Below are 16,227 nucleotides of genomic sequence, written 5' to 3' on the forward strand. Positions count from 1 at the left end.
GGGGGGGACGTGCACTTCGTAGCATTAGGGACGTCAGGCAAACTCACATGGAATTGGCCCCGACCAGCTGTTGAGAAGCTTGTAGACCGCAAGCCAACAGCAGAGCTTTCCTAGCCGAACGATCCGCCAAGAGTTGGCGAATTCCCTGCGCGCCATCCTTGCCGCCTGGGCTGCTCCTCCCAACAAGCGCCGCGATACCTTCTCCTCCTTCCACTCCCGTACGCCTCTCATCCTGCTCTTGCTCGGATGACGACGATGAAAGCTCAAAAGCTCTCAAATGCTCCTCGATCTGATCATCATTTGCTGAAGGGTACATGCGTGCCAAAGCTCTTCGAGCTTGAGCATGTTTGCCCTTGTGGAGCAACCAGCGCGGCGATTCGTCCAGGGCCCACAGACCTACGAGTTGAGCTAAAGCTGGCGGAGCTCCTGTAAGCACCATCCAGCGCCATGAGTGAGGCAGGTGATAGAAAGCAGCAGAGATGGCGTATGCCGTCACTTGTCCACCTGGAAGTTGTTGAAGATTGGGAAAGGGCAAGAAAGGGCAGAGGGTGGCGTGGGGAGAGGACAATGTGCGCTGTGAGCGTGAGGATGGCTTGGAGACGAGAGGAGGCGACACGAGACGCATCTCGGACTGACTCACCAGTGACGAGCGCACTATTGCTGCCTACTATTCTGCCTCGAAGATCGGATGGCGCGCACTCGGCAAGGTAGATGGGGATGACCATGCTAGCCATGCCCACTCCCAGCCCCACAAGCACGCGTCCCAGCACGAGTTCCCTGAACACTTGAGAGGCCGATTGTTCGATGGATCCCAAGAGGAAAAAGATGGAGGAGATCAACATGGCCTGCGTTGCGGGCAGCGCGCCAAGGACGTGTGGCGTTCGGGAAGGGCAGATGAAGAAGGCGGGATTGAGTCTGATGAGTCTTGTGCCGCGCGTTGCTCCCTCGCGATCCATCTCGCATACACCGAGTGGCATCTCGAGATCACGTCGCGCTCCACACTCCACACTCCCGCACTGCCAATCCCACGCCGCTCGACTGCAAAACGCACCTTTTTCCTTCCCCACCTCTCCGCCACATAAGTGGAAGCAGCGCTTCCGCCAATCGCACCAGCCGTGGTACCACCCACAAAGATTCCCTGTTGCGTGCTGCTCAATGCCTCTCCCCCCAAATCCGATTTGAGACTGACCAGCATGCCGGAAGCTATACCGGTGTCCAGTCCGAAGAGCAGCCCGCCCAACGTTGTTACTAGGATCAGACGGGAGAGGTAGGGTCGTGAGAAGGTGGTGGACATGCTGAGATGCAACGGCGTCGGCGTCGGCGTCGGCGCGTGCGTGTGGATGGGCGAGTGTCGTGGAGTTGAGGTGGGCCGGGTTGAACGTGGTGGGTAGCGCGACATGCAGTGCGTTTCGAGTACGCTGTTGAGCAGGAACGATGGGGCTTGCGGCTGTCACGATGATGGGCGTGCACTCGAAGCTGTGCTCCAATCGTCGTAGTGTGTTCGATCCTGCTGCGTATTCAAGGTGAATCTGAATCAGATGATCGACAACCTTGTATCCTCAAGGGGACCCCCTCTCCATCGTCACAATGCCGTCGATGCGCTACCGACAGACCTCAGCTTGTCGATGATGAGAATGATTAATGCGGAGCGCAGTCTTGCGGCACTCTTGATTGATAGGGCGTAGGATGAGAGTCCACTCGATCCTTCGCTCAGACCCGAGTCGAGGAAAAGTTGCGCAAGTCAAGACTTCAAGTGTCGAGTCGAGAGGCCCCCCCCCAAGAGTAGGAATTCAAAAGCTGATGAAGTTGATTGAATGTCAGCAGTTAGGTGTCAAGAGCCACAACAACCGCTTTTTGCTATGATGTCTGTTTGTTTTGTTGCTGCGAAATGGACGGCGAGGCGGTGCTCAAATGTGCTCACTCACGTGATCTTCGCAACAAATCACGTGAGCGGGACGCGCAAGTAGCGCAACCCTCCCTCCCACGGGCTGCATGCTCCTCCACACCCCGGCTTGAGCTCAGAATCACGAATCACGAATCACGAGACTACTCATTCACTATCTCGTGAATCTGACCTGACGCACACCCCTTTGACGTCATATCTGCTTGCTTGGGCTTTTCCTGCTGTGTGCGGTGGAGTGCAGTGCGGTGCGGTGCGGTGCGGTGCGGTGCGGTGCGGTGCGGTGCGGTGCAATGCGTGCTGCGGTGATTGTGCCGCATCTGCTTGGATTTGGACATGCATGCGGCTATGTAAAGGGTTACGTCGTGAATGGGCCGGCAGGCAGGGAGGGCATGCAGGTGGAGATCTCAGATGCAGTGTGAGTCTTGAGTGTGAGTCTCAAGTCGTGAATCGGTGCGTCAACCACCGGCAGGGTCCTGAGATTCGAGGACCCGGGGTGGGTGGGTAAAGAGGTTGACATGACAGTTGAGAGTTGAGGAGAACGGAGAGGAGGAGGCGCAAAGTCAAGATTCTTTTACGAGTGCGAAGGGAGAAAAGGGAAGCCATGATGGATGCGCGAATCGGTTACATACGTAGCATAGTCCGTCTTGCTTCAATCACGAACCACCACCGCAATCATCATCCAAGGTTAAAGAAGCGCATCGATTGGCCACTTGCCCCGTCACCCTTGCTCTACTCGCTCACCATTCTTCAGTGACCCCGTTGACCAAGGGGCGCATCGCTGCTCACCACGCACCACGCACCACGCACCACGCACCACGCACCACGCACCACGCCGCATCCGCACAAGCATCAAGCATGTTCTCAACTATTCGCACTCGAGCTGCTTCGCAAGCATCCAGTCGACGCACTGGCGCTCTCGCTCGCAGCTACGCAGCTCTACGCACATTCGGCACTTCACCCGCCAGGCTCGGAGGTCCGGGGGACGAAAAGCCGTTCGATTCCAATGCGTATCGAGGAGGTGGAGAGGCTGCGATGCCAGGAGCCGGATCTGTGAGTTGCGGGTTGCGGGTTGCGAGTTGGAAGCAGCCTATCCAGACTGAGAAACAGAAAAAAAAAAAAAGAAGAGTCAAAACGCGATCGCCCCACTGATCCTTCATTTCATTCGTGATTGTGGACCCCACCCTGCACCTGCACCTGCACCCCCACTCTGACCTTGACTTCCTTTGCATCTTTTGCGCCAACCCCCCCCCCCCCCCCCCCCCCCCCACGCACGCCACGGGACAGGTGGATCAGATTGCGGATTCGGAAGGAGCGTACGATTCTAAAAGGACGCGTCCTGATGAGTCAGCTAGCAAGATTCAGCGAGAGAAGCCGCAGACGGATATGAGCAAGACGGCCGCTTCTTCCCAGCCTAGCGATTTGGCTACCAAGAAGGGTAAAGCTACGCCTAGTGGAGAGAGCAGCTCTAGCGGTTGAGCACGAGCACGAGCATGAGCATGAGTAGAGACCACAAGCAGGAAGACAGCTGGCGTTGCGTGGTCCGAAAGCGCCTCGCACCTTTCCCCCCCCCAATGCTGCGTCCACATGCTCTTGTCACGAATGCACATACGCACCCAAGAGCCTCAAGTGTTCGTAATAGCACTCCTGACGAGAAGACCTTCATCCTGGCTTTCAACCAGCTAAAAGTATGCGCTTTCAACATCCAAACGACCTCGTGTGCATACGATGCGCACACCCATCATTGTCTTTAGCACCGATGCGATGTGAATGCTAGCTTGAATGTTAGGAGGTGCAACGCTCGCGCACCTGAAATTACATTTTCCCAGTTTCGATTCGAATCTCTGCTAAACGACCTTTGCTCGGGTTTGAGGCGACGCATCTTTGGTATCGTCGGTAGCGCTCCTGCCGCCGCTGCCACTAGCACCCCACCAAGCGGTCAAGCTGCTCGGCACAAGCGAATCTGTCCAACTCTTCGTCCCTGATGCACCCTCCTTATCCCTCCTCAACATCTCCTCCAGCTCCTTCTCCCTCTCTTTCAACAATGCATCCGTCCGGTCCAAAGCAGTAGTCGAGGTTTGCCCTTTCGCATCCGCGCGCCCCGACTCGGCGCTAGGACTGGGACTGGGACCGGAGTGGGTCTTGCGCAGGGAAAAAATACCGGCATATGGAGCGGGGGAAGAAGTTCCTAGCGCTCCATCCACTGGAACGTGCGAATTGGCAATGGGAGCTGCGTTCGTGCCTGCTTGTTCGACGTTCGAGCCGGAGCCTGAGGATGAAGCGGATGGGGACGAGCTGCTGGATGGTGCAGGCGCACCTCTTCGACCTCGAAGAGGCCTTGTGTGCGCATCCACAGGCGGCTGTAGACCTACCATGCGTCGGATCTGCAAAGATGTGGGGTAGGGAATTCGATGTAGAGGAGGAGCGAGCGCAGATGTTTTGTGAGCCAAGATCGTACTTTGCGCGGCTGTGAGATCCTCTGCCCGCGTGATCAGCACCTCGCGCGGATATGCTCAGAACCCCTAGCCCACCAAACCAACTCACCGGCATGAACACATGCTCATCCTCTCCAAAATCCGCAAACAGGGTCATGTAACCCGCCGCTCCCGTAGCAATTACATACGCAGCCAATGCGATACCGCGTTGTCTCCTGTTAGGAGCAGGTCCAAAGGGCAAGTCCGGACGATTGATTCTTCGGAAATATTTTTCGCGTTGAGCAAGCGGGGCGTGCTCCGAGGGAGCGGTGGGATGCATGAGGGATTGAGGAGCTGACCAGCTGAAAGACGTTGGTCGAAGCGCTTTGCGGGCGGATAGACGGCGCGAGGCCAGCGTGGATTTGGGCTCCGACGTCGAGCTGGAGCTGGAGATGGAATCGGAAGCGGAAGCTTCGGGAATGGATCCGCTTGCTGTCGGGGCCGGGGCCCAACCCTGCTCCGGCTCTTGCCTCCTCCCCTGGCTCGAAGTGGGCTGACGATCATCGTTGTTGCGCGACATGTCGATGTAGCCCGAGTGTATGCGCTACTTTTTGGTCGAGTTGGCCTGTGCCAGACAGGCAGAGCAAGAAGAAGCGTGCGCTCGCGTCGATCCACTGAGCCAGAGAGAGAAGGTGCCGAATCTTCCCGAATGTGGGTGGGGTAGCGTGTAGCTGTGATGATGCTTGGCTGACTGCCGACAAGTTCGTCGCAGATTCACATTCGCGATCGCAATTGTGCAATCACTCAGTGACTCTCGGTGTCTCGGATCGTGAGGCAATCCAACTCGTGAGCGCGAGTGTTTGGCTTGCTGCTGGCGGGTGATGTTGGTGGTGACTGCGAATTGCATCTTATATTCAAGATTCTTCTCTTTGATCAATCTGAATCACGAATTCATCAACCTGCTGAGAGCAGCCAACATGCTTCTCGGCCGACAGTCAAGAACGTGCGGCATGGCATGGCGCAGTCTCGATGTCACGAGTCGTGGAGGACTCAGGACTCGTGACTGCTGTGCATGTGCATGTGCATGCACCCACGCCGCCCCTCGCGGCAGCAGATCTATATATACGCGCACCACGCGCGATCGCGGATATCGTGACCTCCACAGCAGCTCAGCCGTCACAAAGCAGCCGGCACGCTCGATTCTGATTCAAATTGAACCGAATCGACACGCACTCCTGCTGACTCGCCCGCATCCACCGACACTCACACTCTTGACCAACGACTCCACTATCCATCCACGCATCTGCATACACCGCACCCACATTCTCGTCCACACCCGCCTTCGCCCTTGCCCTTGCTCGAATAGCAAGATCCCTGAACAGCTCGTCCAGTCACGCGCTCGCATTCGTCTGCATTCTCTCTCATTGTGACTCTATCTCTCCATTCCACGCCGAGCATACGCTCAAGCGCGCAGCTCAACCTCTACTCGACCTTCCACCTCTTCGTCCTGCCGCGCTCTCATCATGAACATCGTCGAGTCCCTCTTTGGGCGCAGCAAGACCCCAGCCGAGCGCTTACGAGCCCACCAGCGCGCTCTTCAAAAAGCGCAACGGGAGCTAGATCGTGAGCGGAGCAAGCTGGAAGTTCAAGAGAAGAAGCTGATAGCGGATATCAAGAAATCTGCAAAAGAGGGACAGATGAATGCGTGCAAGATCCAAGCAAAGGATCTGGTCAGGACTAGACGGAACGTGCAAAAGTTTTATCAGATGAGAACGCAGTTGCAGGCTGTCAGTCTGCGCATACAGACGCTCAGAAGCACGACGCAGATGGGAGAAGCTATGAAGGGCGCTACGAAGGTCAGTTAAAAGTGCGCTTCACGGCGCTGCTCCGTACACTGCTCACGCACTCATCCCGAACCCTGCAGGCAATGGGAACGATGAACCGAACGCTCAATTTGCCCGCTGTCAGCAAGATCATGAGGGATTTCGAACGGGAGAGCGAGGTGATGGATATGAAGGAGGAGATGATGGGCGAAGCAGTGGATGGAGCGATGGAGGATGACGAGGAACTGGGAGAGGATGAAGAGAGCGATAACATCCTGAAAGAGGTCCTGGACGAGATTGGCGTAGGATTGGGCCAACAGGTACGTCTACATCCTCACACACACACACACACACACACACACACACACACTGTCTCTCTCTCGCCTGACTCGTCTTGCGCGCAGGCAAAAGAGCATCCGAAAACTGATCGCGTCTTACTGTCTTTTCCTCTTGTGCAGCTCAAAGACGCTCCGACAGCATCGCTGAATGCGCCCACCACCGAACCTTCAGAACGCATCGCTATTGGCGAATCAGCAATCGGCGGGGGTAGCGGTGGCGGGGGAGGAGCAGGAGGGGCAGGCACTAAAGGATCAGCTGGACCTTTGAGCGGTGCCGGTGGTGGAGGTGCAGGAGCAGGAAAGAGCGACGAGGACGCATTACAAGCCAGGCTTGACTCTCTCAGGAAAGACTAGGCGATTCGTTGTATTGACGAGGATGCGCGAGGTGCCGAAGGGCGCCTTGACCCGTACGATTGCGAAACGATGGACTGTGTAGGACTTTATCTAAAGACCTGGCGCTTGCGAGACAAGCGCTGTGAGTGTGAGCCAAGAGGCTTTGCGGCTACATTGAGGCAATGCGTGAAGGGATAGGATGCAGCGTGCCCCCGTGCCAACATTCCGCTCTGACACATCAGCTTGCAATCGTGAATGCACCGCCGCACATCCATCGCGAAGCCGCATTGCTCCATCCAGCCCCTGCGTGCGCGTGATACCCTCAAGCTGTCTCGCTTCCCTTGACGATGCTGCCTCTCTCCTTCGATCTCCTCCTCGGCACACGTGCGTCTACTTCCGCCCGTACACCTACCTGCTGGGCCCTCGCATCCTTTTGATCTTACCCCCCTCCCACCCCATATCTTTACAGAGCTACAACAGTCAGAGGCTCCGAGTAAGTGCTTGACACGTTCTTGATTCTTGATTCAAAATCGCATTTCATCCCCACGAATACACCATTCATCAGTTTCACGTCAAGTCACGATGCGCATACAGTATTCACGATTTGTGATTTGTAATTGCGCGACAAGAAGCGCGAGGCGTGAGGCGGTGCATTAATTTTAATCCCTGCAATCAAGCTGAATCGGATTTCTGGAGCCAAACCAACAAATTTGGCCGGGGCCTCCCTCGCCTTTGGATCGGCGCGCGCGCGCGCGACTTGGGCGAGTCACGAGTGCTGAGGCGGGGCGTGTGCGCGTGTGCGCGTGTGCGTACGTGTATAGTTGCATTCACGTGATTCTTGATTGGGGGGTGCGTTTGACTCGACCACCTTCAGCAAGAGATCTCGCAAAGCAAGCGTCCCATTCAATCACACCAGCGCAGAGGTGCTCACACACACAGGGTGAATGGCTATGTCTTGGTACACTCACGCTCTTCCTCACTGCTCAAAACGTGAGCACTGAGCCACACCCCCCTCCAGCGCTTCTGTTCGTCCCACGCTTCCTCCCTCAACGCGCGGGACTGGACTAGACGAACATCGTCTGCCAATCGTCCATGCGTCCGACCTCCTGATAGACCACCGTGAGCTCCTCACTCTAATCATGGCTGTCGCACGCTCACCACACCTGCAAACACTACTCACGCCTCACATACTCTCTGCCCCCCACCTCTTGATTTAGCGATTTGCGAAAAAAAAAAAAAACATGTCGCGTGTGGAAAAGGGAGGGACGAGGTTTAAACCTCAGATCAGACCTAGAGCGGGTATCAGGTCAACTCAGCCTGGTCCATCTGCCCCTGCTTCTTCGCTGGAAAGCGCGCAGGCCGGCTCTTTAAGCGAATCGGTCGGCCCTCAGGCACAGCCTCAAGCACAAGCACAAGCAGAAGCACAAGCACAGGCCCAGCCGCAGTCCCAATCCCAGTCGAAGGAACCGCATTCCATCGGAGGTGCGCCAGGTGCGAGTCGGTATCTTTTTGCGGCTGAAGAAGGGGACGAGGAGGAAGATCGCTTGCCGACGACGGCTTCCAGTTCGAAGAGCCAGCTACCGCCAATCATAGCTTCCAAGTCTGGCCAGAACGTCTCTGCTTCTGCGACTAAAAGGGCATCGAAGGCCATCCTTACTCCTACTGCTCCTTCTCCCAGTCCGAGCCCACCTCCGCAAGCCCGTTCTGCTCTCGCTTCGGCTCAGAGCGGGCAGTCGCAAAGCAACGGCGGGACTGGTGCTCTACCGCCACAGCCTCCGGCAGCAGAGGCAGCGGCCATCGGCGAAAGTCGCGATGGAAGACATGGTCAGAGAGATGAGGAGGTAGGAGCCGCTCTCGACAAGAGCGGAGGCGCAAAAAGTAATGGGGATGACTTGTCGAGCAAAGATCGCGGCGCGGTGGGCTCCAGCGCTGGTGATGCTGCTTCCCGGCCCTCACTTAGCGCCACGTCACCTCCCTCGACTTCTGGAGCGAGCTCACCTAGCATCACGCGCGCGCCCATGCCTCCGCCTCCAGCTCCAGCTTCTCGAACCAGCAGCAACAATCAGAACAACGTTGCGCACACTCAGTCTTTTGTCAGAGCTCCGCGTACGATCGGCTTGATGCCCATCAAACCCTTGGTGAGCCGAGCTTCGAGTGCGAGTCTTCGAGCTCCCTCCCTCTCCCCCGCTCCTGGTCTGCGCGCAGATCGAAGCAGCGCAACGCCCGCGCCTTCTGCGGCGGCAAGTGCGAGGCTACGTGGTATGTCGGCCACCCCGATGCCTGAAAGTCTCAGCAGGAGGGAAAATGTGGCCCCACCAGAGATTTCCAGCGCAAGAAAAGCGAGAGAAGCTTCGGTGCTTTCGGAAGCTGGCATGAGAGGCGCGACGCCTGCGCGTGTGCAAGCACCGACCTCTCCCGTCGTTGCGAGAGGTGATGGTGCGGCGACAGTCGAACGTGGTGCTTTGTCTGACATTGAGCCTGCCCAAAGTGCAACATCAACCAAAGCCCGTGCGCCTTGGGAGGTGGCCAGTGTTGAGACGAGCGCTGGGGAACAAATTGAGGTGGGAAGCGCGCCGTGGGACGCGCTGGTCCGTGGCGAAGCGGCTACAGGCGTTCCGCAGAACGAGCAAGCTGCTCCGCCAAAGCGGCCAAGGGGCAGACCTAAGAAATCCACTGCAGCTGTCGATGCAGCTGCCAATGGAGACTCCGATAGACAAGCGGAGATCGGAAGCGAGGTACCTCAGAGGCGGCCAAGAGGTAGACCCAAGAAGCTCAACAGTGCTGCTGCCGCTTCTGTCGACACTGAGGTGGGGAGCAATGCTGGTCCGGCCAGTCAAGGCGAAGCGCCTGCCAAGCGCCCAAGAGGCAGACCCAGGAAAGCTGGCGCTGCTACTGCTGCCGTTTCTGCCCCACAGCATCAAGAACAAGAGACAAGTGCAGATGGATCGCGCAAGTCGAGATCTCGTGCGGAAATCGTCTCTCCTCTGCGCGGCGAGAGCACTTCGCAGGCGCACTTGGATGGCGATGCAGAGGAACAGGCCGAAGAAGCCTCGGATGATTCGGCAGAAGAGTACTTTCCTTCTGTTACGGCTCGTCGAGGACGAGGGCGAGGAGGCGGGCGCACAAGTGGAGGGGCAGATACTCGACAAAGCACGGAAGACGCTTCTGCTTCTGCGCATCCTGTCCCAGAGAGCGGGAAGAGCAAAAGACGCGCCAAGTTGAAGCTGCCCGACGATGCGCCCAAGAGGCCCGCGAATGCGTACATGCGCTTCAGCGCTCAGCAACGAGCTCTGCACTGGGCAGATCAGAATGGAGCTTCGTTCGGCGAGGTTGCGCAGAAGATTGCTGAGAGGTGGGCCGAAGTGTCTGCAGCCGAGAAGGGCGAGAGGGCTCAGAGGGCCAAGCAGGAGCTGGAGGCATGGAGGATCAACATGGCGCAGTGGAAGAGAGACAACCCTGAATGGGCGGAAAAGCTCGATGCGCGCAAACGCAAGAAGGGCACTTTGACGGATGGAGAGACTGCGGATGAGGGCGCCACGACCGATGCGAGTGCAGGTGCCACCGAGCGCAAAGCAACCAAGACTCCTCGCAAGCGATCTGTACGAAAGCCGACGCATGGCGAAGGGTCGGACAGTGAAGCTGGCTCGACAAAGCGTCGAAGAGGTGGAGGGAAACGAAAGGATGTCGGTATCAGCGATGACGAGTCTGCTTATGCGGCCGAACTGGCTGCGGTGGGCGGCAATGAGCGCTTGTTGGAAGTGAGCCAAGGCACGCGCATGGCCGAACTCTCCCAACCCGAAGTGAGGATGGGCAGAGCTGGAGCGAGGACGTTCGAACTGCGCAGAACGTACAGAAAGATGATCAAGGATAAGAAAAAGGAGCTGCCGGAAAGGAGAATGCTGGCTGCTAGAAAGGACAAGGGATCGTTGCGCGCAGAGGAGCTGGAAGAAGAAGAGCGCAGAAAGAGATCGTCGAAAAGCCTGCCGGCTGCCCGCAAAGAGGTGCAACAAGCACAGAATGAGGACGAGGTTGAAGAAGAGGAGGTGTTCGATGTGGATAGCGATGGGGAACCTATCGCGCCCTCTTCTCCTGCCGGGTCTGCTTCTCCCACTCCATCCGGCTTCTCCAACAACTCCTCTGCACACGCCCTGAAGAACAACAAGAACAGCGTGCAGGTCAGAATGTCGAACGGCAGATTGGTGCTAGATGAGAGCACCCTGCAGGTCGATAGAGCTGCAGAGTACGAGGGCGAGGATCGTATTGTCATTGAGGAGAACGAGAAGGATAAATTCATCAACTCGGCGAGCTTCAGCGATCGGAGAGGTCATCAGCGCTGGGACAAGGAGCAGACGCTTGCCTTCTACGCCGTAAGTATCTCATTCTCGACGCGCAGAGATTGTCCACTGTGCTGCTTCCTGATCGCATGCTGCTCGTTGGTTATTCTTTACAGGCTGTATCGCAATGGGGCACGGACTTTGAGATGATAGCCCGCATGTTTCCCTCCCGCACGCGCAAAGAGATCAAGCAAAAGTGGACGAGCGAAGAGAGACGCAATGCGCACATGATCGATGCGGCCTTTGCGCGCCGATTGCCAGTGGACCTGCAGAGCTATGGGGAGATTGCGGGCGTCGATCTGAGCGGACCTCCCCCTGTGATCAAAGCTCGGACGCCTCCACCCATCGACTTCAACGCTGTGAACTTGAAGAGCAAGAAGAAGGAGGGAGATGAGGAAGAGGTGGTGGGAGAGGATGAGGAAGCTCGCAGCGAGCGCGAACTTGGCCCAAATGGAGAAGAGATCGTCGAGGAAGGAGAAGATCCGATCGATGCCAAGTTTGCTCTTTCGCAAGAACGAAGCAAGAGGAATACCGGCGCTACTCCTTCTGTTGGTGCTGCTACGCAATCTGGAGCAGAGAGCAGCGCAGCTGGGTCGGACGTCGAGGCTGTCACCGAGGGTGAAGATGGCGAAGACCTACCCGAAAGCACTGCATTGCTCAAGCGCAAGAGAGCTGCTAGCAATGCGAGCGAAGGCTCGGCCTCGGCGTCTGTGCCGACGATCAGTAGACCTAGAGCGGGCAGCACGACCAGCGCCACTTCCGCGCAAACAAGAAGAAGGGCAGGCTCTTCTAGCGCTCCTGCTGCCTCGACGTCCGGCGCAGCCACTGCGGCTGGGGCCAAACAGAGAAAGACGGAGGCGGAAAAGAAACGCGCTCAGCGCGATAGCAGACAGGAACGTGAGAAGAGGCACAGAAGAAATGTGCCGGATGCGGGAGAGGAAGAGGTGGTCGGCGTTATCGAGCCTCCAACTCGTCGACAGAATCCTCGACGCGGTTGATGTGTTCCTCGACAGCTTCGTGTGGAGCACATTTGCAAGCCCACATATTATCTCAAGATATGTACATTAGCTCAGGTACAAGAATCGATGTATCATTTTAAAGAGACATCTGATGAGGGCCGCGCGAGGGTCCTCAAGGGCTGAGCGAGTGGGATTCGGTCTTGGCGTGCAAAGAGGATTCCACGTCGGACTTTTGCTCGATGGGTTCGGGAGCGTCAAAGTGTCTTGTAGAGAGCAACAAGGCGCAAGCGATCCACTCTGTCATTGTAGCTGCGAGGTACTCGACGAGGACAAAGTGGGAAGAGAGACCGTTCTTGTCGTAGATTGCCGGATTGTAGTAGATGAGGCTGTCATCGACTGCTTGAGCGATGCCAAAGGCGCCTCTGGCTGCCAAAAAGGGCCAAGCGACGACGAGAGGCACGAGGGTGAGGTGCCATTTGCCCATGCTGTTCTTGTACCTGATCGCGCAGGATGCCAAACTAGCTGCGAGTCCAATGTTGATAAGCAAAAAGATGCTCTGTCCCACTGCACGAAGAACCTTGCAGGTCTGCAGGTTGGAATTGCTGCTCCAATTCGCTTCGGCCCCTGCGATGCCCGAAGAGGTGGACAAGTCGGAGTTGCCGCTCGTCAGGAGCGATCCACCGGTGATGATCATTGCGTTTGCGCCGATCAAGAGCCAATGGATCCACGGCATGACGCCTCCTTCTCCGCCCAACAAGCGTTTCCACAATGCGCGCTTCTCTCCTCCGCGAGCTTTGCGTGCTTTGGAGATTTCCTCTTCGGAAGGCGCGAGCCAGGAGGTGCCGAATGCGTGATGTTCGAACCAGACCAGTTGACGAGCCATGAAGAGCACTAGGGAGAAGTAGCCTTCCACTGCAAGCACCAGATAGACGACCAGCAATTGCCATTCCTTCCACACCAGCACTCCAAAGGCTATGGCTACGGCTTGAGAAGCCAATCGAACGAGGACGTGAAAGAAGAGAATGAACCAACGCGATCCGATACCTTCTTTGACCGGTCGGCTGATGACCAGCTGCAAGATGGAGACGAACAGGATGGCGTACAACGCCAAGAAGACGGTGCCTGCAATCGCCAGAGGTCCGAACATGATTGCGCGCGCGGGCGGGCGGGCGGGCGGGCGTGACGGAGATGTTCGTCAGGCTTGGGGCAAGGGTGCGCGGGACGTGTGGTGTGTGTTCTCAATCGCTTCGGTAAGGATGTGATCTGAGTGCGAGTGCGAGTGCGAGTGCGAGTGCGAGTGCGTTTGCTCAAGGCGGCAGAGAAGATCGATGATTGTGCGGCAATGCGTTCAATCGATTCACCACCTCGACAGCCGTGCTTCTTATACGCCATCGAGCAGGGCCCAACGCCACGCCCATTCACGCTCCTGGTCGCAAATCATGGGGAACAGCCTGCAGCGCAGCGCTGCGCAGACAATCAGGAAAGAGAGTCAGTCGCACTACACAATGTCCAAATCGAATAGCGCACAGTCATCAGCGGGGATGGGTCGCTAACGAGCGTCGACCTATGCTGAGAAGCGCCAGCAGCAGCATCCGCTACAACTGCTGCGTTTGGACAAAGATCACTCACTCACTTGTGGCTGTGGCGCATGGACCACACGCTACGCCTAGCGTTTGTTTCTATGTGCCTAGCTCGCATATATGCACTCGACTCATGTTGTCCCATTCCCTCGCACGTATGCACTACTCGTGACTACTATAGCCACGCGCGACTCGGACTGCACCATCGCGATCGCTACGAAAGACGACTCTCTATACACGAAGCATCGGCTGCTTGGCTGCCCATGCTGCTGCCCCATCGGCGAAAATTCGTTGATCGAGGCCAGCACACTTCATCTGCACCGATGGACCCGTACCTTGCACCACTCGACTCGTATCAAGACTCCATCACGCCTCACGCCTCGCGAAACTGTACGCGCGCCCATCCGCATCGGCATCGGCATCGGCATCGGCATCGGCACCGCGCGCGCGCGCAAAACTCAGCTTCTCGCCGCGGCAGCAGAGCTGCATGGACTCGCGTGACTGCATGCAGCATGGCGCGGGGGCGCCTGCATAAACATCTCGGATCCTGTGTATTTTTATGCCGGCATGCGAAGGAAGTACGCGCGCGCGCGCCGGGAGATTGCGAATGGTTGCTGCCCCCCGCGGTCGCGATGAATGCCGACCTCCGACGGCATTTATTCGAGTCGAGTCGAGTCGAGAACGCGTCCGTCGCTCGCTCGCTCGGCCGAAGGCGGGGAAGGACGTCATGCGATGCGGGATGTCCATCTTGTCGTATCACAAATGAATCACGAAATAACGATCACGGAATGATTAGCGTCGCCACTCTGATTGAAAGTCGTATATATGCCTGCGTCGATGCATATATGCCCGCTCAGCGCGGGTAAAGTCACGACGAGTATAGCAGACTAGTCACGAGTCACGAGTCACGAGTGTAGTGATAGCGAATCGCGATTGCACCGCACCCCTTCCCATGCAAATCGGTGACTGCAGCTCGAATCACGAGTTTGAGTGGTATAGGTATGATTGTGGACTTGACTGACCACACCACATGTGATGAACGCAATGAGCGCGCTTTCTTGTTCGCTTGGGCAGCATGCAGGTCTCAGTGCCAAGATACGAGCTCCTCGAGGTCTTGACGAGCTTGTTTTCCAGTCAACTTGCGCACGCGTTCCAAGTCCGCATAGCCCATCGCTACACCGCACACCACCGACTCCCTCTCCTTCAAAGGTAGCATCTCCGAATAGATGGTGTTGTATGTAGCATGTGCTTCCTGATGGGGGGACAGAACACGGCAAGACCATGAAAGCACGAATCAGCGGTCGACCAATTCTTACGCAAATTACGGGAGCGCGAAACAGAGGTGAAGACAAAGGCAAACAAACGTACCTGTACACAAGCTTCTAGACCCCGAGCTCTAGCGGCCATTAGCAGACTCATGACAAAGAAGCCGCAATCCAAGTAAGCTCCCGTCGGACTGATGTCGGCCGTGGTGATGATCAAAGCGATGGGCGCGTCGAAAAAGTTCCAATTCCTCTCCGTCGTCGCTCTCCTCTTCTCCTTGTCCTCTCGCGCTATTCCCAAAGGACCTGAAAACGTCGCGCCAAATTGTCGACGACGCGAAGCGAGATCGCTGTAGGCGCTTTGGGATAGGAGCTCGTTGGGGGGATAAAAGACGTAAGGGGCTGATAGAGAAGCGTAGCGAGATGCGAATGATTGCGTTCAAATCAGTCAATCATTACAGTCACGCATCCGATCCTTTTGGGGGGCAGGCAAACCAAAACGCGGGGGCTGGGGATGTGCGTGCTAGGCCCTCACCAGAGAAATCTTCATTGTCCCTGTACGCCCCAGTGATTCGCTCGGCGATCTTCGATCTGACTTGGCCCTCTCCAATTACGTGCACCTTCCAAGGTTGGAAATTGCTTCCGCTCGGTGCTCTGGTCGCCGAGAGAAAGATTTCCTTCAAGGTCTCTTTGCTGACGGGATGAGTAGAGGAAGGATGAAAGTACCTGCACGAGTAACGCGTGCGAAGGAGAGCGTCGGTAGGTGTGGGTCCGGCTGGGATGTGCGCGTGATCGTCGGCGGGCGGATGGTCCGACGAGTGATCTGACAAATCGTAGAATTGCGAGTGATACTCTTGGGTGGGCATCTTGACCGCGTTGTACCACCACACCGCTTGCGGACGTTGCTCCGAGTCACAATGTTGTCGTCGTGGATGAAGGTTCAGGTCGTCGGTCGCACAGATGCAATACGCAGCGCTTATATACGATTACGAGTCCCCCAGAGCAGCCCACATATGCACCGTCATCAGCATTCACATTCTCAATTCGGATTGGCACATTTCATGATAAGGCCCAAAATTCGATGGGAAAGCGATGATAGTAGTAGGAAGATACGGCCGACGACTTCCGGGCCTGTAGCGTCCCTGACCAACGAGCAGATCGGCAAGGCTTTTTTTAGCGTCTCCCGTCTCGACGCGCAAGGCGCTAAGACTTGGCATTCATTGCACCTGCCGCTGCTGTTGTTGTTGCTGTAGACCCAGCAGAGCATAGAGCCATCTTCAGGCT

General features: G+C 56.8%; 8 protein-coding genes across 8 annotated transcripts; 4 read left to right on the plus strand and 4 right to left on the minus strand.

The window, feature by feature from the left end:
* Nucleotides 1-47: 47 nt before the first annotated feature.
* Nucleotides 48-1,816, minus strand: IE81DRAFT_326214 (MFS general substrate transporter; the record flags this gene model as incomplete). Its single annotated transcript, XM_025514757.1, has 3 exons — nt 1,052-1,816; nt 641-845; nt 48-504 (listed from the first exon to the last, which is right to left on the minus strand). Coding segments are annotated over exons 1-3 (1,010 nt in total), but the record flags the coding sequence as incomplete, so codon positions are not given.
* A 488-nt stretch (nt 1,817-2,304) lies between these two features.
* On the plus strand, nt 2,305-3,727 carry IE81DRAFT_368832 (hypothetical protein). Its single transcript, XM_025517181.1, has 2 exons — nt 2,305-2,953; nt 3,188-3,727. The coding sequence occupies exons 1-2, from the start codon at nt 2,759-2,761 to the stop codon at nt 3,377-3,379; spliced, it is 387 nt and encodes a 128-aa protein (XP_025366890.1). The 5' UTR covers nt 2,305-2,758; the 3' UTR covers nt 3,380-3,727.
* Nucleotides 3,728-3,747: 20 nt separating this feature from the next.
* On the minus strand, nt 3,748-4,894 carry IE81DRAFT_349891 (hypothetical protein; the record flags this gene model as incomplete). Its single annotated transcript, XM_025516459.1, has 3 exons — nt 3,748-4,284; nt 4,359-4,367; nt 4,445-4,894. The coding sequence occupies 3 exons, from the start codon at nt 4,892-4,894 to the stop codon at nt 3,748-3,750; spliced, it is 996 nt and encodes a 331-aa protein (XP_025366891.1).
* A 562-nt stretch (nt 4,895-5,456) lies between these two features.
* IE81DRAFT_317551 (Snf7-domain-containing protein) lies at nt 5,457-6,829 on the plus strand (the record flags this gene model as incomplete). The annotated part of the gene is made up of 4 exons (XM_025512587.1): nt 5,457-6,170; nt 6,239-6,457; nt 6,596-6,689; nt 6,762-6,829. Exons 1-4 carry the CDS (start codon nt 5,838-5,840, stop codon nt 6,827-6,829), a joined length of 714 nt encoding a protein of 237 aa, XP_025366892.1. The 5' UTR covers nt 5,457-5,837.
* Nucleotides 6,830-7,681: 852 nt separating this feature from the next.
* Nucleotides 7,682-11,412, plus strand: IE81DRAFT_258749 (hypothetical protein). The gene is made up of 2 exons (XM_025511378.1): nt 7,682-7,927; nt 8,026-11,412. The coding sequence occupies exon 2, from the start codon at nt 8,050-8,052 to the stop codon at nt 11,290-11,292; it is 3,243 nt and encodes a 1,080-aa protein (XP_025366893.1). The 5' UTR covers nt 7,682-7,927; nt 8,026-8,049; the 3' UTR covers nt 11,293-11,412.
* Nucleotides 11,413-12,242, plus strand: IE81DRAFT_258745 (hypothetical protein). The gene has a single exon (XM_025511377.1). It carries the CDS (start codon nt 11,533-11,535, stop codon nt 12,208-12,210), a length of 678 nt encoding a protein of 225 aa, XP_025366894.1. The 5' UTR covers nt 11,413-11,532; the 3' UTR covers nt 12,211-12,242.
* IE81DRAFT_258772 (hypothetical protein) lies at nt 12,207-13,345 on the minus strand. The gene has a single exon (XM_025511379.1). The coding sequence runs from the start codon at nt 13,246-13,248 to the stop codon at nt 12,274-12,276; it is 975 nt and encodes a 324-aa protein (XP_025366895.1). The 5' UTR covers nt 13,249-13,345; the 3' UTR covers nt 12,207-12,273.
* Nucleotides 13,346-14,480: 1,135 nt separating this feature from the next.
* Nucleotides 14,481-15,974, minus strand: IE81DRAFT_306098 (Nitroreductase). The gene is made up of 3 exons (XM_025512339.1): nt 15,479-15,974; nt 15,050-15,345; nt 14,481-14,933 (listed from the first exon to the last, which is right to left on the minus strand). The coding sequence occupies exons 1-3, from the start codon at nt 15,807-15,809 to the stop codon at nt 14,766-14,768; spliced, it is 795 nt and encodes a 264-aa protein (XP_025366896.1). The 5' UTR covers nt 15,810-15,974; the 3' UTR covers nt 14,481-14,765.
* Nucleotides 15,975-16,227: the final 253 nt, after the last annotated feature.

The sequence above is a fragment of the Ceraceosorus guamensis genome (genome assembly GCF_003144195.1).
Source record: "Ceraceosorus guamensis strain MCA 4658 unplaced genomic scaffold IE81scaffold_97, whole genome shotgun sequence".
NCBI lineage: Eukaryota > Fungi > Basidiomycota > Exobasidiomycetes > Ceraceosorales > Ceraceosoraceae > Ceraceosorus > Ceraceosorus guamensis.